The following is a 24,282-nucleotide window of genomic DNA, read 5'->3' as shown; positions in this document are numbered from 1 at the left end:
AAGAGAGATACTGGCTGTGGCAAAAGCAGTCCAAGTAATTGAAATGCTCCTGTTAGTTCATGTCGTTACCAACAACATATTTCAACAAGCAAGTTAACAAGAAATCCTGCACTCTGCTTTGCCTTCTTCTACAGTTTTGGGGTTGGTGTGTCGCTTCTCAAAATGAATGATTGGTCTCCCATCATTTGCCTGACTTATGAACTGGCCAAGAAGGACCCTCCAGTTGGTGTTCATGGCCCTCCAACTAAGGCTGTGGCCATATCTTCTGCCTTTCTAAGTGGTGTGCCTTTAGAAGACATGCGCAGAGTAGCTGTACAGCCACAGCCCTTAACTTTCACTTCTCATCCAAAACTGATGTACAGCCCAGGGCTGATGGGACCTTTGAAAGTGCAATTTTCTTCTCCAGTTTGACATGACATAAGGAGCATGGCTTGAGTATATCCCTGTTTTGGTACAGCCGCACCAGGAGTTCCAGCTTATCTTGCTATCTGTTTGATGCTGCATGTATTTTGAAGTTATATGACTTTGCAGTTAGATGGCTCTCCTTACTTTGCGGTAATTGGGTCAATTGCTTGTCAATTATCCTTAGGTTCCCTAGTCCCGCCCCCTTTTTGGGCTTTGGTAGGGAAGTGAGCCATTTTGAGTTTAGTTTCAGCCAGGTTAACCAATGTATAGGATGTGTGTTGCTTCCCCTGTACAAAGGCTTCAACCTTTAAGAATTCCAGGGTCACAGAAACTCTAACAGAATCTCCAGGGGAGAACAGCTTTAAGAGTCTCCTAAGAACTCCAGGGAAGCCTTCCCACAGCCTTGAGAGTTTCCAGGAAGACAGCCTTAAGGTTTAAAGAACTCCAGCTGGAGAACCTCCATTGCCTTGCTGGTAGGTCCTCTCAGCACTCGAGAAGCAGTTCTGCCTGGCAGCGGAACCCACACTAGTGAGGTTTGGATTTTAGTCAGCCTTGGGAGAAGTTTAAAAAGGGGAATTTTCCTTTACAGAGAAAGTTATTGAAGATAGTGCCTGTCCCCTGTGGGCAAGATTGAGAGAACTAATTCTTTATCAAGAAAGCTTTGAAGTACCTGTTTGATTCATTAATAAAAGACTTTGTTGTATTTTTCAAGCCATATCAAGACTCTTTTGTAGTGGAAACCTCTGAGAACTTCTTCTTAGGCCCCTGGCTTCCCGCTGGGCAAATGTTACACATCCTATATTTAAAGCCAACCAAATACAGGCCCAGCTGCGATAGAACAATCCCAGTAATCATGGATTGCTCCCTTCAACCTTCCTAGAATGATCATTCACAGTGAGTACCTACTTTCCATTTTGCACTAAAAACGACTGAAGTTTTGCATGCCAGTTGCTGCCACTGTATACAGAGAAAACTTACACAAAAGTCACATTATGCATCTTACACAATTATTGTGATCTTTATGAAAGTTTATTTATTTATTTGCCGCATTTGTATACTGCCTTTCTCAGCCAGAGATGACTCAAGGCGGTTCATAGTCAGCAGCGATTCGATGCCATAACAAATATAAAAATACAGTTAAAACAATTATAAAAACAATTCAAGATTTAAAATGTAATATAAAAAGCAAATATATCTGTAAAAACAAGATCCTCGGCATCTTCTTACTAAAATCGTTGTCCAGTTGCATTGTCAGTCATTCCATATATTCGTTTACGTCTAATTATGCTCCAGTAGAAAAGGCTTGCTCGAAGAGACAGGTTTTAACCATTTTGTGGAATATTAGAAGGGAGGGAGCCGATCTTATATCCCTGGGGAGGACATTCCATAGCCAAGGGGCCACCACTAAGAAGGACCTGTCTCTCGTCCAAACGCATCTGCGAGGAAGGCAGGATCGAGAGCAGGGCCTCCCCAGACAATCTTAAAGTCCTAGATGGTTCATAAGGAGAGATACAATTGATAGGTAAGCCAGACCGGAACCATTTAGGGCTTTATAGGCTAAAGCCAGCACTTTGAATTGTGCCCGGTAGCAGACTGGCAGCCAGTGGAGCTGGCGCAACAGCGGAGTTGGGTGTTCCCTGAGTGCTGCTCCTGTTAGGAAGCTGGCTGCCGCTCATTGGACCATTTGGAGCTTCCAGACAGTTTTCAAAGGCAACCCTACGTGGTTCACACTAGGAACTAGGAAAGCACTCCTGGAAGGTCATAAAAGCTGATCTATGAAAGACATCCCCATTTGTGCATGCTCTTGGAAGTCCCACATGATGTTTAAATGTAGTGCTCAGGTGTTGGCGGTGGCCGGGAGGGCTTTTGCACAGTTAAAACTTGTGCGCCAGCTGCGACTGTACCTCGAGAAGTCTGACTTGACCATGGTGGTCCATGTGTTAGTTACCTGAAGATTGGAGTACTAAAATGCAATCTACATAGGGCTGCCCTTGAAGACGGTTCGGAAACTACAGCTGGTGCAAAGATTGGCGGCCAGATCGTTAACTGGAGCAAATTACAGGGAGCAGTAAATCCTCCTGTTTAAACAGCTCCACTGGCTGCCAATAAGTTTCCGGTCCCAATTCAAGGTGCAGGTTATTACCTACAAAGCTCTAAACGGTTCAGGACCTGCTTATCTGTGTGACCGCCTCCTCCCCTACGAACCCACATGATCCTTAAGATCTTCCGGGCATGGTCTCTCACTCCCACCCTGTCTCAGGCGCGATTGGTGGGGACGAGGGAGAGGGCATTCTCAGTGGTGGCCCCCTACTCTGGAATTCCCTCCCTAGGGAGATTAGTCAGGCACCCTCCCTAGCCGTAAGGAATTAAAGACATGGATGTTTCGTTGTGCTTTTGACAGATGACCCCTATGACAAACGATTGTACCGTGATCTGATTTCATCATTAAACCTAATTCCTATATTTCATCATTATTCATATATGTAAGTTAAACTGAGTTGATCCTGATCCTGTTTAATTGCTCTGTTTCCATGATATCTCCTGTGTCATTATATGTTCCTATCCCCCTTATTCAACTATTTACCCTTTAATCAATTCGTATGTTTGCCTCCTTCCCACCTCCAAAATTGGTTTGTTGTTGCTTGATACTCGTTTATTACTGTTATGATGCTTGTGCTATTTTAATTTGTAATTTGCTGTTGTTTTTGTAAGCCACCCCGAATCCTCTTAGGGAGATGGAGGTGGGGTAGAAAAATAAAGTTCTTGTTCTTCTTCTTGTTCTTCTTCTTCTAGTGAAATATTGTTTGTAGTTGATGTAGCAATGTAATGAAATAGTTAAATGCATAGAGCTGTAATGTATTGCTAGAGAGTAACTTTGGAAAGTTCCTCTGAGGGAGACAGATGCTGAGAACTGATAAGCCAGGAATGTGTGCTTCTAGCAGTGTATGGCAAAGTGATTGGACGTTACTCTGCTCCTGTATATAGTGTAATTTGGAATAAAAGATAAGAGCCACTCCAGGCTTTGGAGTTGACTGAGGTAGCACGCTTCATTATTTTCTTTTGTGCCTTTGAACAGACATAGGTCAATAAACTAACACTCACTGTTTTCTTTTAATACATACAAGGATACACATACTCATTGGAAGCTAACTTTATGGAGAAATGGTTGTCTACAGCTAGAACTCAATAAATACCAGCATGTTTTTAAAAAGGAGAATTTCTTACCTTGCATTTGATTTTGTGAGAAAGAGAAGAGCCACTGTATTGGCCAAAGAGGTCACTCCTTGCAATATTACTGAGCATCCACCACAGTTTCTGAATATACCCTATTTCCCCAAAAATAAGACAGGGTCTTATATTAAATTTTGCTCCAAAATATGTGTTAGGGCTTATTATCAGGGGTGTCTTGTTTTTTTCCAAATTGACTTTTTATGAACTGCAACCAGGGCTTATTTTTTGACATAGTACTTATATTTTAAGCATCCTCCAAAATCCTGAAAAATCATGCTAGGCTTTCATGACCGGAATCACTGGGTTGTTGTAGGTTTTTCTGGGCTATATGGCCATGTTCTAGAGGCATTTTCTCCTAGGAGAAAATGCCTCTAGAACATGGCCATATAGCCCGGAAAAACCTACAACAACCCAATCATGCTAGGACTTATTTTCTGGGAAACAAGGTATCTATGTGGAGTAGGAAATTAGCTCTTAAAATGAATTTAAACATTTAAATTGCTAGAAATATTAAATTTCTGTACACAATAATAAATTTGTGCATATGTAAGTCACAGGAAACATTCCAATATATACAGCTGCCTTCTTATATAATGAACTACCCTTTGGGAAATGTCTCCATGCTCTGCGATGTATTACTCTCTTCCTCCCACCTCCCTCAAAAAAATCAGAAGTGCCTATTGCAGCAGTTATAAAGAAGAGCTCCTTCTTTTTAACTATCCAAGATTTCAGTACCAATTTATTATGAGTGCTATCAGCTTTTAGGTTATCTTATATATTGTTAATGCACCATCCCACACCCTCAGCGCAGGGTAAATTGGCTCCGTAAATTTGGAATGAAATGTGTGTAGGTGGGCCATCCCGTCTGTTACATTGTAGAAAGACAAGACCCCAGCTTCATAATCCAGAAAAACTCCTACTCGGTTGGGATCGTTCTGTATCCGAATTGGGATTCTCTCTCCATCGTGGAATGCCCAATATTCAAATTCAAACCTTTTGATGCACCAGGAAGCACGGTTGCAGCCCAGACGGCAAAGTTCAGAGTCCCCTTTCCTCTTGATGGAAGAATAGGCGGCCCCAATCCACCATCCTTGTTCGGCTTGAAATAAATCCACCTCCCAGTAATGGCTCCCAGCAAAGAAGGAATCTCTGCTCAAGACTTGCCAGAGTTTGTCAAACCTCTGTGGGCTTGAGGGATAAAGTTTTCTTCTCCAGCAGTAGCTCACAGACAGACGGTCCTCGGACAAGGTCAGCCTGGGGTGCAAACTATTTATCTCCAGAGTCGGGGTTCTTGCATCTGCAGGGAAACATCCAGAGATGATACATCTATATAAATAAAAATGTAATGTTCATTTGTGGGGTTAACATAACTCAAAAACCACTGGAAGTATGGAAGTTAACAAGGAAAGAAGCAGAGGACATTTGTTCCCGTTCCATCACCTCATGTATTGGGCTCATACAAGAGAACAATCTGTATTCCTTAGTAATGTTCAGCAACCTTATTTTCCATCTTCATCTCTATGATACTTCATCTTGTTGATGGGAAGCTTCCCACTGGAGTGGAAATCATCTATCTGACAGATGAAAAGCTATTTAACCTCAGCAGACTGAAAGCCAAAACCAAGGTTACAACATCTATTATAGAACTCCAGTATGCTGATGACAACGTCATCTGTGCGCATTCAGAAGAAGACCTACAAGCCACTCTAAACACCTTTGCAGAAGCATACGAGAAGCTCAGCTTGTCATTAAACATCGATAAAACCAAAGTGCTCTTCCAGCAGTCACCAGGCAATCCCTCTCCAATGCCAGAAATACAGCTTAAACCCCATTAGAGCAGTGGTTCTCAACCTGGGGGTCTAGATCAGCTCTAGACCCCTGGGGACCCCTGCGGGGGGTCGCCAGGGAGTGTCAGAGGGGTTGCCAAAGACCATCAGAAAACACAGTATTTTCTGTTGGTCATGAGGGTTCTGTGTGGGAAGTTTGGTCCAATTCGATTGTTGGTAGGGTTCAGAATGCTCTTTGAGTGTAGGTGAACTATAAATCCCAGCAACTACAACTCCCAAATGTCAAAGTCTATTTTTCCCAAACTCCACCAGTGTTCACATTTGGGCATATTGAGTATTCATTTCAAGTTTGGTCCAGATCCATCATTGTTTGAGTCCACAGTGCTCTCTGGATGTAGATGAATTACAACTCCAAACTCAAGGTCAATGCCCACCAAACACTTCCAGTGTTTTCTGTTGGCCATGGTAGTTTTGTTTGCCAAGTTTGGTTCAATTCCATCGTTGCTGGAGTTCAGAATGCTCTTTGATTGTAGGTGAACTATAAATTCCAGCAACTACAACTCCTAAATGACAAAATCAATCAATCAATCAATCAATCTCCCCCCCCCCCCCCAACCCCACCACTATTCAAATTTGGGCATATCGGGTACTTGTGGCAAATTTGGTCCAGTGAATGGAAACACATCTTGCTTATCAGATAATACATTACAATTAATAACAGGAGCAAAATTACAGTTATGAAGTAGCAAAATAATGTTATGGTTGGGGGTCACCACAACATGAGGAAATGTATTAAGGGGTCACGGCATTAGGAAGGTTGAGAAACACTGCACTAGAGGCTACACAAAGGAGGGAAGTGGGCTGGAATAATTGGCCAAAATATAAATAATTACTAAAAAAGAAAAGAAGGCATGATGGTAGTAAAAACACAACAGGAAATGAATATGATAAATGAAAAAATATCATGGTACCAACATAGACAAATAAAAGAATGCTTCAAGAAAGACCAAGAAATAGGTTTTCAAGAACAAGACACCTTCTGGGACACAATACTCAAATTGGAACGAAAGATTATAACAAGGATATATAGGAAATTATTGGAATGGAATACAGAGTTGGAGGGAGAGAAAAATATATATGAAAAGATGGAAGGAAAACATTGGAAAAACAATAAAAAAGAAGAATGGGGGGAAATGGCACTACAGGAATGGGGGGCTCTAAATCTAAATCAAAAGGGGACAAAAGAAGGGGAGGATGGGAAACATCACAGAACAGCAGCTGAGGGGGGAAAGGAAAGGGCCTGAGGCCAGGCATTGTGGGAGTTGAAGTCCAAAACACCTGGAGGTGTTTGCCTATGCCTGTGCTACAACAATATTTTGCTTGAAGTCTTCCAAATGTCTAAATTAATTTGGGAGGGTGGCACGTACGGTGGCTTGACAACAATGGAAATTACCATGTGGCTGGCTATCTTTTCCGATGGAGCTATATCTTACAATTCATATATTTCATATCATTCATATTGTTGGGGGCCTGACTTCTTGATAACTGGATCTTGCCCTTCCCAGGGCACTCCCGAAAATAAGCCCTTCTGTGATTTGCTGCAGTATAACTAGGGATTTTCTCTTTCTTTCTTCTTTCATCTTGGCAGGTTTGTGGAAGCGGCAGAGAGAGGCTGCAGGAGACAGCAGCACGACGAGGAAGAGGTAAAGCTCCTCCTGCCCCAAATGTCTAGAGGACTAATGGTTTTCAATGGCTGTTTGCTTCCAAAGGCTCTCCCTCCCATAGTAGGAGGTTTGGGATCTCCTCCATAGGCTTTGGATTCCCCCTCTGGGCCATTTTAGGGGATTTTTTTAGGGGAGTAATTTATAATTTGGCGAGTATTTTGCTTTGCTCTAGAAACCACAATCAGCTTTAACTCTTGCAGATTTGATTAACATCTCCTCTCTGGGATTCTCTTAGGTCCTCTGGCACAGCTGTGTCGCCAATGTTATTGTGGAGGAGCTAGAGATTCATCAGGAGGACAGATTAACCAATATATAAGTCCTCCAACATGACTCGATGGTCCGCTAATGCTAGGTGTTGATTAATTATAGGGCTGTGCTGGAGGACCAAGAGAGAAAAAGGGAGTGCTGGTATCAGAAAGGCACTGAATTTGTCATATTCGGTTTGAATACAGGAGTGGGATTTTCACTTGTGGGAAAGGAATAGAAAGGTAGATGCTTCATAGTGTGATTTCTGGGTTGCATCTCTTTCCATCCTGTCTTATCCATCCTGCCTTTTCAGGGAGAAGACACGGGGCCTCATCCACCATGCCACCATTGTGTGGTCGCTACTTTCCAGAGATGGTACATAAGAAGAATCGAGGTCGAAAGTGAAGTCAATACGGACTTTAGGAGGGTCCCTCCAGTAAGAGAGACCCCTAGGACCGCACCAAAGAGGGTCCGCAACTTTGGCGAGGACAGAGAAGGCGGACTTCAGCGATATTAAAATAATAAAAGGCATCATGCAAACATAGTGAAATAGCGAACCACGTATCAGGTATAAGGGTTGAATTGAAAACAGTTGAAATAGTGGGTTCTTTTAGTAACTCAGAGAAAATGGACAGGATTACTACAGAGACCAAGATAAACATAATGGACAATGTTCTAAATTAATATTTTCTATATATTTTCTTAATTTTTTTCACCCCTCATTATCACTCAGAAGAAAGGAAGTCCTTATAAAGACTTTTTTCTCATTTTTCCTCCCCCTTTTTTAATTACAACCCAATTTTATATATTTTTCGATTATGTTTCTTTTCTCTTTCTCTTTTCCCTTTTTCCTTTCCCTCCCCCCTCTCTCCCCCTCCCCCCTCCACTGTTTTTAACCACCTCCCTTACTCTTTTATCCCTTCCTTCCCCCCCCCAGTACCCACTTCATTTCATACCTCCCCCAAAAATTATCAATAATAATAATTTCAAAATAGTGGGTTCTTGAAAAGCAGACCCTCAAATAGCTGCGGATGCCAGTATTAAAATAGGTTATTACTCAATGGCAGCAAGGCATTCAGTGGCCAAGATTCTACACTGCTTCTGCATAGTGTAAGTACTTGTCCGAACCTGTCCAAACGCTTCTCCCTCTATGAACCATCACAGAGGTTAAGATCTTCTGGGAAGGCCCTACTCTCAGTCCCACCTTCGCAGGTGCGACTGGTGTGGATGAGAGACAGGGCCTCCTCAGTGGTGGCCCCTCAGATGTGGAACTCCCTCCCTAGTGGGATTCGATTGGCCCCTTCCCTCCTTTTGCAAACAAGTGAAAACTTGACTTTGGGAGCAAGCATTTGGCCCAGCAAAATTATCTGTGCAATGTCGTTGGAATTGAACCTGGATTATTAGTAAGATTGTGTGATTATCTGGCTTTGCATCTATGCACAATAGTTGTCTAATGTTTACATATGTTGTTTTACATTGTTGTTCAATTGCTTTTAATTGTTCTTGTTTGGGCATGAACTAATGCCAATTATGTAAGTTGGCCTGAGTCCCCTTTGGGATGAGTAGGGTGGGATATAGATGTTGTAAATAAATAAACAATAAATAAGTATGTATTTTAAAAGGTATTCAGCTAAACATGCAGCATTGACTGCTGACTGTAAACCGCCTTGAGTCGCCTCCGGGTTGAGAGGGGCAGTATATAAATATGGTAAATAAAAAACAAACAAACAAACAAACAGTGGCTGAAAGCACCCAAAACACATAATGCAATGTTGCATAAAGAGTACATACGTTTTAAGAAAAGGGACCGATCTATGCAGGAGTTTAATTTCAGCAAAGTACCCGGCTCCTTCTTCAAGGTGCTGTCGAGACTACTAAAAACATCTTGGCAAACAAAAATAAAACAAACACAAAAAGACAGACTACTCAGACACAATTCCTTATTGCTAAAAGTCAGAATTCTTTAATAATAATAATAATAATAATAATAATAATAATAATAATACTTTATTTATACCCCGCCACCATCTCCCCAGGGGGACTCGGGATGGCTTACATGAGGCCAAGCCCAAACAACACATCATTAAAAACAAAACAGCAAGCAAATAAAACAGTACAATTAATATAACTCACATATAAACAATAGCACATAGAATTTAAAACCTTATGAGTCACCTCTCATATTGTATTGAATTTCCATCATGACCTAGAACAGTGTTTCTCAACCTGGGGGTCAGGACCCCTGAGGGTGTCACAAGGTGTCAGAGGGGTCTCCAAAGATCATTGGAAAACACCGTATTTTATGTTGGTCATGGGGGTGCTGTTTGGGAAATTCAGCCTAATTCTATTGGTGGGGTTCAAAATGCTCTTTGATTGTAGGTGAACTATAAATCCCAGCAACTACAACTCCCAAATGTCAAGGTCTATTTTCCCCAAACTCCAACAGTGTTCACATTTGGGTATATTGAGGATTCGTGCCAAGTTTGGTCCAGATCCATCATTCTTTGAATCCACAGTGCTCTCTGGATGTAGGTGAACTATAACTCCAAAATTCAAGGCCAATGCCCACCAAACCCTTTCAGTATGTTCTGTTGGTCAGAGGAGTTCCGTGTGCCAACTTTGGTTCAATTCCATCATTGGTGGAGGTCAGAATGCTCTTTGATTGTAGGTTAACTATAAATCCCAGCAAGTGCAACTCCCAACAGACAAAATCAACCCCCACCTCAACCCCACCAGCATTCAAATTTGGGAATATTGGGTATTTGTGCCAAATTCAGTCCAGTGTAAGAAAATCCATCCTGCATATTTATCTTACGATTCAAAACAGTAGCAAAATCCATTATCTTTACTACTGTAATTGTGCTGGAAAATACTTGTTACTCTATGTGATGTTATGTTTTGTTATAGATAAGAGTCTAGAGTTGCTGAATTTATCAACTCCTGAGGAAGGGGATTGCTTTCCCCGAAACAGGGTACAAAAATACCCAGGCACCCCTGTTGAATGCCATTGGGACTTTTCGTTGAAGACTTATTTTGAGAAGCAGTGCTCCATTTTTCACTGGACTTGAGTTGGATCTTTTCCATGAAGATTGTTTTGAGAGTGGCATTTCATCCCCAGTATTGACTTCAGTTTACATATAGCCTCATGACTCAATGCTTACTTTGTTTATATGACTTTTCTCATTGAATGTATCCCTGAAGCCTATATACAGTGGAATCCCTATCCAGACCCAGAACTGTTACGTTTGAGAGCGTTTGCTCCTTTTGATTTCTGTGTACTACTGAATTGAGCTATGTGCTGGGGATTTTGGTAAATGGAATACTATATGCTCTTTTGATAATACACTTTGACATTACGCATAGATTGTTTTGTGTTTGTACTGATATCTTACAAGTACTCTGGGATATTGTGTAGCAGAAACACATGTCACAATGTAGATCCTTTTCATATCACTATGCACAGAGACCAACGCCCTGACTGTCCAGATTTTTTTTAAGGGTTTGCACCAAGGGCATGAACACTTTCCGATGCTGAGCAACTTCCGATTACAGAAAGAAGTTTCAAACCCCTTGATTCATCAAAGCCAATGCTGGCAACAGTACGGAGGGAGCTCTAAAAGAAGGGATGAACTTTGGAAAACTGTTTGACAACAGAAGGCAGTGGTGTGAAAAGGTAGGAAAAAAACATGCTCATTTTCCCAAACACTGACTACTTTCACAGCTACAGCTTTATTTTTTCTCCAGGCATCCCCGTTCATGTCAATGGCATAGAACACCAATGGATTTGGCCTATTGTTGCTGCAACTCTTTAAGCTAGATGATTTTGAGAAAAACTTCAAAGTAAGTGGCTCCCCATAAAACAACCAGCATTTCCTCTCACTTTTTGAAGACCACAAGTGCTGCACATGTTCAAGAGATGGGAGAGATGGATTTGTTGGGTGTCTTCAAATCCTTTCTGGTTTACAAGTGACTCAGATGTGAATCTGTCATAGGGTTTTCTTTGCAAAATTTGTTCAGAGAGGGGTTGCCTTCTTCCTCTGAGATGGAGGAATGTGACTTGCTCAAGGTCACTCAATGGGCTTCCATGGCTGAGAAGTGATTTAAACCCTAAACTCTGGTTTCCAGAGTTTTAATCCAACGCTCAATCCTCTACGTTCTCAGATGTGGACTAGGAAAAACCAAATGGAATCACAGATGTCCAGCACTGATCTAGGTCTTCCAAACAAACAAATAAGCAAACAAACAACCTGGAAAATGTCCAGTGCACTAAATAATGTTGGCAAAAATATTATATTGGAATATACTATATATACTCAAGTATAAGCCGAGTTTTCCAGCCCCTTTTTAGGCTGAAAAAGCCCCCCTTGGCTTATATTTGAGTCAAGGTTATTTTTTTTTACTCTGTTGTTATTATTATTACATTTATTAATAATAATAACAACAAGATGAGTCCACGGCAGACAATCTGCTGGCTGTTGTATTGGATCACACGTCAGACACTTCCCAAGTGTCTAGGACTGTGTGATGTATCGGCGAATAAGGCATGCAGATCCCAGTAAGGTGGCCTTCTGCAGCTGGCAGATGGTAATTTTGTCAGCGCCGATTGTGTTTAAGTGTAAGCCAAGGTCTTTAGGCACTGCACCCAGTGTGCCGATCACCACTGGGACCACCTTTGTAATAAATTATTATTATTATTATTATTATTATTATTATTATTGCATGTATTATTTTACTCTATTATTACTGTTATTATTACATATTTACTCTATTATTATGATTATGATTTATTACACTTATTATTTTACTCTATTATTATTGGAAGGATACATAAGCACATTTACATTGAAGATAATTAGTATAATGGTGTAATCAGAGTTGGACATTCTTATCTAAAAATTACATCTTTATGTAAATATGCAAAAACATTAAACCTACTGATGCCTCAATTAATGTAATTTTATTGATATCATTTTTTATTTTGAAATTTACTAGTAGCTGCTGCATTTCCCCCCCCCCCCTTGGTTTATACTCAAGTCAATACATTTTTCCAGTTTTTTGTGGTAAAATTAGGTGTCTTGGCTTATATTCAGGTCCGCTTATACTTGAGTATGTACGGTATTTTGTATTTAATTATTTCATTGGAATATTGGGATATTTGTAATAAAGTAAAAGTGACAGAATATGTTCCACTTATATGTGACAAAAAAATAAATTCAGCAAACATGGAGCCCCCTTTCTAAAGGATACATACCCAAAAATAGTTCTATCATATACATCATAAGTTCAAATTTCCTTTGCTGAATGACAGACTAAACATCCCTTATCCAATATTCCAAAATTCAAAATTAACCACATGGGTGGCTAAGATAGTGACACCTTTGCTTTCTGGTGGTTCAATGTACAAAAATTTTACCTTGTGCACAAATTTATTTAAACTATAAAATTGTGTTCTGATGTATATAAGACACAAACAAACTTCACGTTTAGACTTCGTCCATCTCAAACACACCTCGTTCTGTAAATGCAAACGTTCCAGAATCCAAAATAATAAAAAATGAAATATGAGACACTCCTGATCCCAAGCATTTTAGATAGGGATTTTTTCTTTTCGTGTCAGGAGCAACTTGAGGCACTACAAGTTGTTTCTGGTGTGAGAGAATTGGTTGTCTGCAAGGACATTGCCCAGGGGATGCCTGGATGCTTTGATGTTTTATCATCCTTGTGGGAGGCTTCTCTCATGTCCCCGCATGGGGAGCTGGAGCTGACAGAGGGAGCTCATCTGCGCTCTCCCCAGATTCGAATTGCTGACCTGTCGGTCTTCAGTCCTGCTGGAACAAGGGTTTAAGCCATTGCATCACTGGGGGCACTTCAAACTACAAGAAAGGAGATTCCCTCTGAACATTAGGAAGAACTTCCTGACTGTGAGAGCCGTTCAGCAGTGGAACTCTCTGCCCCAGAGTGTGGTGGGGGCTCCTTCTTTGGAAGCTTTTAAACAGAGGCTGGATGGCCATCTGCCAGGGTGCTTTGAATGCAATTTTCCTGCTTTTTGACAAGGGGTTGGACTGGATGGCCCACGAGGTCTCTTCCAACTCTATGATTCTATAAATGTAGTATCTTCAGTTTCAACCACCGACTTACTACATTCCTTATCAGTTCCCTTTCAAATTGGAGCAAAATCAGATTCAGCATGACAATTGGAACATTTTATATCACTAAAGGGCTGGCGACAGTATAGTAGCCCATGCAGGGAGAGAGATAGCTGGAGAGAAGCATGGGAAGATATGGTAAATTTTCCCCAAGAAATGAAAGAATTGGGAATTTTTTCGACCTCACATCACTGGTGACCAGCTTGGTGTTTTCATGCTTACCTTCTTTGAGCCGAGTTTTGAGTGGTTTCTGGAAGATGGATTGAATGGCCTCCAGAAAGCGCTTGAAGTGGTTTGTAATGTGTTCAAACGATACAGGCACTGGAGCCAATTGTTCTGCAGGGATCCTCTGCTTCAACATATCCTTTTCTATCATGCTGTATTCCTGGCAGAGGAAGCGTGAATGTTTACATGTTCTTAACATTGCCTGCCTCGTGTTCCTGAACATCCACACCAGCTACAGCATGAAAGATACATAGCCACCCCAAATCCCTTTGGGGAGATAGGGAGGGCTACAAATAAAGTATTACAGTCCTGGGTTCATCCCACAGTCCTTTGGTTACATTCAAAGGCCTGAGTTGAAGTGGAGGAACCCAAGTTCTTCATCATTTGGTTGATCATCCAGGAGAGGAAGACTCAGATTATTGGTTGAAGCTCTTGAACTCTCAGATCAAACAAAGTTAGATAATTCACTATGTAACAAAATTTGGAAAAAAATCTGTTCCTGGTTTGAATGTATTATGCCTGTTTAATTTTCTCAGTGTGATGTACCACCGGAGGAACATTTAAAACCAGTTTTCTTTTAAGTCCTGAATTTCGTTGAGAGCATCCCAATCCCTGTATATTTCCAATTTCCTATTCCTGGACTGCAGCTCCCAGCAGTTCTCCAGATAGATAGATTAGATAGAGATAGATAGATAGATAGATAGATAGATGGATGGATGGATGGATGGATGGATGGATGATAGATAAATAGATAGATAGATAGATAGATAGATAGATAGATAGATAGATAGATAGATCAGGAGGACTGCTGGGAGTTGCAGTCCAAGAATAGGTAGAGAAGGAAGAATGGGGAGAAAGAGGAAGGGAAAGAAAAGTGGGGGGGGGGAGAAGGGAAGAGGAAGAGAAGGAAGGAGAGAAAAAAAGAAAGAAAGAAAGAAAGAAAGAAAGAAAGAAAGAAAGAAAGGAAGGAAAGGAAGGAAGGAAAGAAGGAAAGAAGGAAGGAAGGAAGGAAGGAAGGAAGGAAGGAAGGAAGGAAGGAAGGAAGGAAGGAAGGAAGGAAGGAAAGGAAGGAGAGAAAGAGGGAGGGAAGGTTGGCCACAGCAATGCATGGTGGATACAGCTAGTAAACTTTATTTATATTCTGCCCTATCTTCCCAAGGGGACTCAGGGCAGATCTGAGGGGACTATCACAGAGTTTTCTGTTATCCCAGATTATCTGGCAGTGTGGACCCATATAATCCAGTTTAAAGCAGAAAACCTGGGATCAGATCCTGGAATATAGGGCCTGTCTGGAAGGAGATGTAACTCCCGAATAACTCTTCCAAACTACCTAATGGACTTTGGAGGTGAGGACACATACAATAAGGCACTTGCTTTGCTTCCACAAACTAAAAGACAGAAGAAAAATGCAGACCTACCTTCAGCAAAAAGAGAGGGTCAGGTTGAAGTTGGATTTGCCTGATCTTGTCCACAAAACTGTTTATGGTCTCCACGTGTCCTTTGCATGCCTCCGATTGTTCTGCATATGCCCTTAGAGTCTGCTGGACCTTCTCATCGATGTATCTTTTCGTCAAGGCTTCCTCCTCATCAAATAGGAGGCGGAGCTCAGTGAACTTCCCCATCAGCCAGGTTCTACTTGCCAATGCCTGAGCCTGTAGGTAGAAAGAAGCCTCAGCATCACATGAAGACTGTGGAGCAACACAAACATCACTGCGGTCTTTCAGATTGTCAACATCTCTACTGGACTTTTTACCGCTTTAGAAACAAATTCTCCAGAAGGGATTCTCATAAAGAGGCCTGATTTAGCCAAAATATATGACCAAATGGAGCCCTTGGTGGTGGAGCAGATTAAACAACTGAGCTGCTAAACTTGCTAACCGAAAGGTCAGTGGTTTGAATCCGGAGAGCAGGGTGAGCTCCCACTGATAGACCCAGCTTCTGCCAACCTAGCAGTTCGAAAGCATGCAAATGTGATTAGATCAAGGATGATGATGATGATGATGATGATGGTAATAACAACAATAAAAACACAATCCAGAACAGAAGGGAAAACTGGCAAAAGAAGGCTCTCCTGGCAAAAATTGAGAGCCAAATTGACAAAGAAAAAACATGGCTGTGGCTCACAAATGGAACTCTGAAAAAGGAAACAAAGGAGGGCCTGATTCTGGCAGCCCAAGAACAAGCCATTAGAACAAATGCCATCAAAGCCAGAATTAAAAAGTCAGCAACAGATCCCAAATGTAGATTTTGCAAGGAAGCAGATGAAAAAACAGATCACATCCTAGCTGCTGCAAGAAGATTGCGCAGACAGACTACAAGCAGAGGCATAACACCATTGCTCAGATGATTCATTGGAATGCGTGCCACAAATACCATCTGCCTGCGACAAAGAACTGGTGGGATCACAAGCCAGAAAAAGTTACAGAAAATGAACACGTCAAACTCCTCTGGGACTTCTGAATTCAGACAGAGTTTTGGTGCACAATACTCCTGACCTCACGATCATGTTAAAAAACAAAGTATGGATTGTTGATGTTGCAATCCCAGGCAACAGCAGGATTGAAGAGAAACAACTGGAAAAGCTGACATGATATGAGGATTTAAAGATCAAACTGCAAAGACTCTGGCACAAGCCAGTAAAGGTGGTCCCAGTGATGATTGGTACACTGGGTGCAGTGCCTAAAGACCTTGGCCTGCACTTACACACAATCGGCGCTGACAAAATTACCATCTGCCAGCTGCAGAAGACCACCCTACTCAGATCTGCATGCATTATTTGCCAATACATGACACAGTCCAAGACATTTGAGAAGTGTCCAAAGTGTGATCCAATACAGCAGCCAGCAGAGTGATCTTGTTGCTGTGGACTCATCTTGTTGTGTTTCAAATAATAATAATAATAATAATAATAATAATAATAATAATAATAATTTTATTTATACCCCACCACCATCTCCCCAAAGGGACTCAGGGCAGCTAACATGAGGCCAAGCCCAAATAATTACAATAAGGCAAATAAAATGCATACAACAGACAATAACATCAAATAAAATGCTTAACAATAACAAAGTATTACAATAAGATAATGGTAATAAGACAAAATGGAAAATGAAGAAAGAAATTAAACAGAGCGAGCTGGGCCAATGGGTACTGCTCCAGCGGGAAGGTAGCGGTACTCCATGCAGTCATGCCGGCCACATGACCTTGGAGGTGTCTACGGGCAACGCCGACTCTTCGACTTAGAAATGGAGATCAGCACCAAACCTCAGAGTCGGACATGACTAGACTCAATGTCAGGGGATAACCTTTACCTTTACTATATGGCCAAATACTTGGACAAAGTACAAGAGATTAATAAATACGCCACACTGACTCTTTCTCTAACACACACTCAATGCATAAATCCATCTGCTTACAAGTTAAGAAGGCTAAAATTGACCACAGGGGAGTGAGTGTGTAAGTTAGAGAAAGAGCCAGTGTGCGCCTCTATGTATAGAAAAAGAATAATAGAAACATTGAAAGAGACCCCAAGAGTCTTACATTCCAACCGTCTTCTGCCATGCAGGAATACACAATCAAAGCACTCCTGACAGATGGCCATCCAGCCTAGGTTTAACCGCATCCAAAGAAGGAGACTCCACCACACTCCCAGGAGTATGACACCATCAGGAGTATGACAAACTTTTGCATGTTGAGAGCAGAAGAATTGCAGAGGGCTGCTTAACTATGTTGGAGTTAACATAGCAGTTTCACAAATTCCAAGATTACGAACCTTGGTAAGGTTAGTGTAACAATCTGTGTTATTATAACGTGCTTCTGGATGCACAACTTTTGGGGTGGGGACTAATATGAGCACCCATGTTCCAGGAGTAGGAACTAATTGGTTAATACCCATTATGTTAGAAAATATAAAGGGGCAATTTAATGTTGCAGTTAATGAAAGTGGAGTTGGCAAAAATTATTATAGTTAATTAAATCACTATAGTTATTAAACTACAGCAATTAACTTGAGAAATAATTTTATCGTTAATTTGATTCTAGAATTAATTAATTGAGTAAAAAGAAATTGAACTTGACATACATTTCTATCAATTTAAAGCCACTGCTTTTACTGGCTGTTATTATTATGAGTGCGTCTTCACGAAAACTTGAACAGTACTCAAGGTCAAAGCCTGGACTCAGGGCATGTGTGCTCCAAAACCATGGTAGCCCTCTTAAGCCATTGGTGAGCTCCGGAGAAGGTTGTAGTCAAACCTGATTCAATGTATTGTCGAAGGCTTTCATGGTCAGAATCACTGGGTTGTTGTGGGTTTTCCGGGCTATATGGCCATGTTCTAGAGGCATTTTCTCCTGACGTTTCGCCTGCATCTATGGCAAGCATCCTCAGAGGTAGTGAGGTCTGTTGGAAGTAGGAAAAGGGGTTTATATATCTGTGGAAAGACCAGGGTGGGACAAAAGACTTTTGTCTGCTGGAGCTAGGTGTGAATGTTTCAACTGACCACCTTGATTAGCCTTTTAATGGCTTGGAAGTGCCATTAAAACGTGATTCAGTTTTGACTATTTCTGGACTGGAGCATAACAGGTTGAAGAATCTCCTTTTCATGTGCCAATAATAACCCTGTGGCTACAGTGACAGTGAGGGCAGCCTGCCAATGTCAATACCATATGCACTAAGTAACTCAGGTGTTTACCTGAAACTGCCCTGTCCTTTGGTCTCTATGAAAAGGAGTGGCTCAGCTTGGTGGGGAGTCACTGCCCGAAGCGGTTTGCTTTGCAACCAAGAAAATTCGTTTCAATTGGACTATTGGCAGTGGATACTTTTAGACTGGGATAGTGGTGTGTGTGCATGTGTGTGAGACAGAGGAAGAGAGGGAGAGAGAGGGAAAGAGGGAAGGAGTAGGATCAAGGGTTGGTCAATGATCAAGGGTCTGGAGAACAAGCCCTATGAGGAGCGGCTTAAGGAGCTGGGCATGTTTAGTGCGCATTCATGTTACCTTTAGTGCGTTTGTCGCCTCTTCTATATGTTTTGAGTTGTCCCTTTCCTGCTGCTGCTTCAGGGCTAACTGTTTCAAGCACGATGCCATTATTTCCTGTGTGGCGCGGAAGAAAACATAATTGTGACAACTTTGCTTAGATAGCTTTTCTGAAGATACATCTCTCCAACTTCTTAGTTCAGTGTTTTGCAACCTGGGGGTTGGGACCTCGCCTGGGGGGGGGGGATGTTGAAAGGGGGTGTCAGAGTGGTGGTCAAAGACCATCAGAAAACACTGCTTACTTACTTAGGTGATCCCTCGTTGTCTGAGTAGGATTGTCTTCCAGGATCGGTGTCCTGGCAGTGGGTCCATAGGTGACTGTGAAGCCCAATTCTTGATCTGCATCTTCTCCCACAGTGAGGGCATTGGTTTCCAAGTGGAAGGCGGTCCCGGTCGGAGTTGGCTTGAAGTCCCTTCCTCTTGGCATGTTTCTCTCACCCTCCATTCGTGCCTCTTCAAATTCTACAGCACTGCTGGTCACAGCTGACCTCCAGCTGGAGCGCTCAAGGGCCAGGGCTTCTGGGTGTCCCCTGGACAATGTCCTTGCAGATGGCCAATTCTCTCACACCAGAAACCTCTCTGACACCCCCTCGCAACCCCCCACCCAGGGGCCCCAACCCCCAGGTTGAGAAATGCTGCACTAGACGTCCCATGCAGACTCGTCCAACTCGATGGCCCCTTCCACACTGCAGAATAAAACCCCACATTTTCTGCTTGGAACTGGAATATATGGCCAGGATTTATTTATTTATTATTTATTTCAAACATTTGTACCCGGCCCTTCTCAACCCCGCAGGGAGTCTCAGAGCGGCTTACAGCCGGCAACGATTTGATACCCCACATACAACATAAAAATGCAGTAATGACATAAATAACATTAAATTAGATTAAAATTAAGTCCATTTAAAAATTAAACACTGGCTGGTTAGCCTTATCTAGAGCTAGATTCTGTGATCAACAACACAATCAGAAATGTGTCCATAGTCCATTTCATAGCATTATCACATAGTTATTGTCATAGTCAGCAAACTACCCGAAAGCCTGATCCCACAGCCATATTTTCAACTTTTTCCTGAAGGAAAGGAGGGATGCAGTTGACCTGAATTCGCTGGGGAGCGAGTTTTGCAGGTGAGGGGCCACCGCTGAGAAGTCCCTGTTCCTCATCCCCGCCAAGCATGTTTGCGCCAGAGGCGGGATCAAGAGCAGGGCCTCCCCGGAAGATCCTAAGCTCTGAGATGGGACGTAGTGGGAGATACGTTTGGACAGGTAAGCTGGGCTGGAACCATATAGGGCAATGGTTCTCAACCAGTGGGTCCCCTGGTTTTTTGGCTTACAACTCACAGAAATCCTAACCAATTTACCAGCTGTTAGGATTTCTGGGAGTTGAAGGCCAAAACATCTGGGGACCCACAGGTTGAGAACCACTGATATAGGGCTTCAAACGTCAAGAGCAGTATTTTGAATTGTGCTCAGAACTGGACTGGCAGCCAGTGGAGCCCAGGTTTTCTGTTTATCCCAGATTATCTGACAGTGTATCGGGGAGCCCCTGGTGGTGCAGTGGGTTAAACCCTTGTGCCGGCAGGACTGAAGACCGACAGGTCGCAGGTTCAAATCCAGGGAGAGGCGGATGAGCTCCCTCTATCAGCTCCAGCTCCTCATGCGGGGACATGAGAGAAGCCTCCCACAAGGATGATAAAACATCAAATCATTTGGGTGTCCCTTGGGCAACATCCTTGCAGATGGCCAGTTCTCTCACACCAGAAGCGACTTGCAGTTTCTCAAGTCTCTCCTATATATCTGGCAGTGTGGACTCATATAATCCAGTCTAAAGTAGGAAACCTGGGATCAGATACTGGGATAATAGGGACTGTCTAGAAGGGCCCTCAGATAACAAAGAAGTTATGGGGTTTTCTACCTTGATATTCTGAGTGATGTGGCTGTATGATTCTCTGGGCCCTTCCACACACAGGGGCGGCTCATCCATTATGCGAAGTAAGCGGTTGCAGAACACTTTTTTTGCCAGGGGCGCTGAGGCGCCTCTGTAAATGCCCCTCGACTGCCACTTGAGGAGCGCCCCCTCAGCTCACAACAGCCCTAGCATTCCGGGGGGAACCTCGGCTTTCTTGCCTCGCTGCTGGGCGATCCTCTTCCCAAAGGGGCCGGGCCCTTGAGCCTCGCCTAGCCCCTCTTGTTCCTGCTCCACCCGGCCACTGGGTGCGCGAGCAGAGCCGGCGCTCAATCGTTCTCCGCGTCCGATCCCTTCCCCATGACCAGCTCCCTTTCCCAATCCCCCGGCGCTCCACCCGCCTCCTCTCCTCTCCCCAATCCGCGAGTGGGCCAAGGGGCGGAGCCGCCGCGCCTGGCCCGCTTCAGGTCCAGAGGCGTGTCTGAAGACTCCAGCGTGCGCACCAAAAGTCACCTCTTCTCCTGACTTTCTCTTCAGCCATTGGGACCAAGAGAGAGAGAGAGAGAGAGAGAGAGAGCCCCTCCGGCTGGAGGTATCTCCCACCTCCGCTCCCTCCTTTGTTTTTGTGCCTACCTTCAGGAAAGGTGGGCATCTCCACCTCTGTCTGTCTGTCTGTCTCTCTCTCTCTCTCTTGGTCCCAATGGCTGAGGAGAAAGTCAGGAGAAGAGGTGACTTTTGGTGCACACGTCGGGGTCTTCAGGCACGCCTCCAGACCCAAAGCGGGCCAGGCAAGGGAGCAAGTGTGGCAAGTGTAGTTACTGGGATGTATAGTTCACCTACAATCAAAGAGCATTCTGAACTCCACCAATGATGGAATTGAACCAAATTAGGCACACAGAACTCCCACGACAAACAAAAAATATGTATCAATGATTGGGTGGGGGGGGGGGAAGGTGCCAAAATACTGTTTGCTATCATTGAAAATTACCTCTGTCTGGCAGTGTGGACTCATATAATCCAGTCTAAAGCAGGACACCTGGGATCAGATATAGGGATAATAGGGACTGTTTAGAAGGACCCTCAGATAACAAAGCAGATATTGTAGGGTTTTCTACCTTGATATTCTGAGTTGTATGGCTGTATGATTCTCTGGGCCCTTCCACACAACCCAGGATATCAAGGCAGAAAATCCCACTGGATTTGAAATGGATTATCTAAATCCAGACTCTGAGAATGTGGGATTTTCTGCTTTGACATTCTGGGGTATAGGGCTGTGTGAGAGGAAGGGCCCTAAGTGCCTCCCAAATGCCTTGTCTTTGGTGGTTGTCTTTGGTGGTTGTGATGCCCCCCATGTGTCCTCTTCCAGCCCTTCCTCTCCTCATTGGCAAGCCTTACCCTCTTGCTCTGGGCGGCCTGGGCCAGGAGCTGGACGGCGTGCCCCTGGTGGGCTCCTATAGCCGGGCAGAGGGCGCACACGCAGCGCCCGCACTCCACGCAGAACAGCTCCACGGGCCTCCCCGCGTGATCCGCGCACAAACGCTCCAGGTCCAGCAGAGCTCCCCAATCTTCCTCTTCTTCCTCTGAAGCTCCGACTAGACGCAAGCGGTGGCCGCGGAAAGCCGGGCCGGGCTCCCCATCCACTCCTCCGTGGGAAAGCCGCGCGTGGGTTTCGCAGAAAGAGCGCAGGCAGGTGAAGCAGCGCCATGCCGCGGGTCGGGGCTCCTCCGGCGCGCAAAGGTCGCAAGTGGCGCCCTCGGAGGAAGAAGAAAGAGGCTCGTCCTGGGACTCCCCACTTTGCGCCATGAGATCTCCGTGGGAGAGGGAAAGAGAAGAAGGAGGCAGGGGAGGAAAGAAGGGCGGGACAGGACAGGGAGGGAGGGCCCTGGGGAGGAGAGAGGAAAGGCAGGCAAGGAAGTAAAGGTCTGACTCTGGGAGGTGATGCTCCTCTCCATTTCTAAGCCGAAGAGCCAGTGTTGTCCGTAGACTCCTCCAAGGTAATAAAATCATCGAATCCTAGATTTGGAAGAGACCTCATGGGCCATCCAGTCCAACCCCCTGCCAAGAAGCAGGAATATTGCATTCAAAGCACCCCTGACAGATGGCAATCCAGCCTCTGTTTAAAAGCTTCCAAAGAAGGAGCCTCCACCACACTCCGGGGCAGAGAGTTCCACTGCTAAACGGCTTTCACAGTCAGGAAGTTCTTCCTCATGTTCAGATGAAATCTCTTTTCCTGCAGTTTGAAGCCATTGTTCTGTGTCCTAGTCTCCAAGGAAGCAGAAAACAAGCTTGCTCCCTCCTCCCTGTGGCTTCCTCTCACATATTTATACATGGCTATCATGTCTCCTCTCAGCCTTCTCTTCTTCAGGGTAAACATGCCCAGCTCCTTAAGCCGCTCCTCATAGGGCTTGTTCTCCAGACCCTTGACCATTTGAGTCTCCCTCCTCTGGACACATTCCAGCTTGTCAATCTCTCTCTTCAATTGTGGTGCCCAGAACTGGACACAATATTCCAGATGTGGTCAAACCAAGGGGTAGCATGACTTCCCTGGAGCTAGACACTATGCTCCTATTGATGCAGGCCAAAATCCCATTGGCTTTTTTTGCTGCCACATCCCATTCCTGGCTCATGTTTAATGTGTTGTCCACGAGGACCCCAAGATCTTTTTCACACATACTGCTCTTGAGCCAGGTATTGTCCCCCCATTCTGTATCTTTGCATTTTATTTTTTCTGCCGAAGTGGAGTGTCTTGCATTTGTCCCAGTTGAACTTCATTTTGTTAATTTTGGCCCATCTCTCTAATCTGTCAAGATCGTTTTGAATCCTGCTCCTCTCCTCTGGAGTATTGCCTATCCCTCCCAATTTGGTGTCGTCTGCAAACTTGATGATCATGCCTTCTAACCCACATCAAACTACTCTGGGATTTCTGAATTCAGTCTGCCTGGCGCGTGGCCTTTTCCTTCCCACCAAAGCGGTACCTATTGATCTACTCACATTTGCATGTTTTCTAACTGCTAGGTTGGCAGGAGCTGGGGCTGACAGTGGGAGCTCACCCCCACTTCCCGAATTCAAACCTACAACCTTTCCGTCAACAAGTTCCACTGAACCAGCAGGAGCTCCAGAGGTTGAGAAAGAGAGGCAAAACAACAGCAGCAACAACAACATTTATACCTAGATAGTGATATCGGAGCCCTCGGTGGCGCAGTGGGTTAAAGTGCTGAGCTGCTGAACTTGCTGATCGAAAGCTTGCAGGTTCGAATCCGGGGAGTGGGGTGAGCTCCTGCTGTTAGCCCCAGCTTCTGCCAATCTAGCAGTTTGGAAACATGCAAATGTGAATAGGTCAATAGGTACTGCTCCAGCGGGAAAGTAACTGCGCTCCTTCCAGTCGTGACCTTGGAGGTGTCTACGGACAACTACTCAAAGTATAAAAGACAAAGAGGGAATACCATAAAAATAGAATATAGAGCAGAAAAGAAAACTGGCAAAAGAAGGCTCTCCATGGATAGTTCCTGGCAAAAATTGAGAGCAACAAGGGAAAAACATGGATGGGGCTCACAAGTGAAACTTTGAAAAAGGACAGAG

At 43.7% G+C, this 24,282-nt stretch overlaps 1 protein-coding gene across 1 annotated transcript; it reads right to left on the bottom strand.

Moving 5' to 3' along the window:
* Positions 1–4,036: 4,036 nt before the first annotated feature.
* TRIM14 (tripartite motif containing 14) lies at positions 4,037–22,531 on the bottom strand. The gene is made up of 6 exons (XM_067463970.1): positions 22,099–22,531; positions 18,759–18,854; positions 15,183–15,416; positions 13,762–13,924; positions 9,185–9,277; positions 4,037–4,933 (listed from the first exon to the last, which is right to left on the bottom strand). Exons 1-6 carry the CDS (start codon positions 22,504–22,506, stop codon positions 4,398–4,400), a joined length of 1,530 nt encoding a protein of 509 aa, XP_067320071.1. The 5' UTR covers positions 22,507–22,531; the 3' UTR covers positions 4,037–4,397.
* Between the last annotated feature and the right edge of the window lie 1,751 nt (positions 22,532–24,282).

The sequence above is a fragment of the Anolis sagrei genome, chromosome 2 (assembly GCF_037176765.1).
Source record: "Anolis sagrei isolate rAnoSag1 chromosome 2, rAnoSag1.mat, whole genome shotgun sequence".
Lineage (NCBI taxonomy): Eukaryota > Metazoa > Chordata > Lepidosauria > Squamata > Dactyloidae > Anolis > Anolis sagrei.
The sequence above is the reverse complement of the archived record's forward strand: the minus strand, read 5'-3'. Positions and strand labels throughout refer to the sequence as shown.

Bases quoted from the DNA above. Each gene is read 5' to 3' on its own strand.
- TRIM14 (XM_067463970.1), bottom strand. From the start codon at position 22,506: ATGGCGCAAAGTGGGGAGTCCCAGGACGAGCCTCTTTCTTCTTCCTCC. The intron at 18,855-22,098 runs GTAAGGCTTGCC...CGCGCCACACAG, and splicing joins AGGCCGCCCAGAGCAAGAGG to GAAATAATGGCATCGTGCTT. The intron at 15,417-18,758 runs GTAACATGAATG...TTCTACCTACAG, and splicing joins AGGCGACAAACGCACTAAAG to GCTCAGGCATTGGCAAGTAG.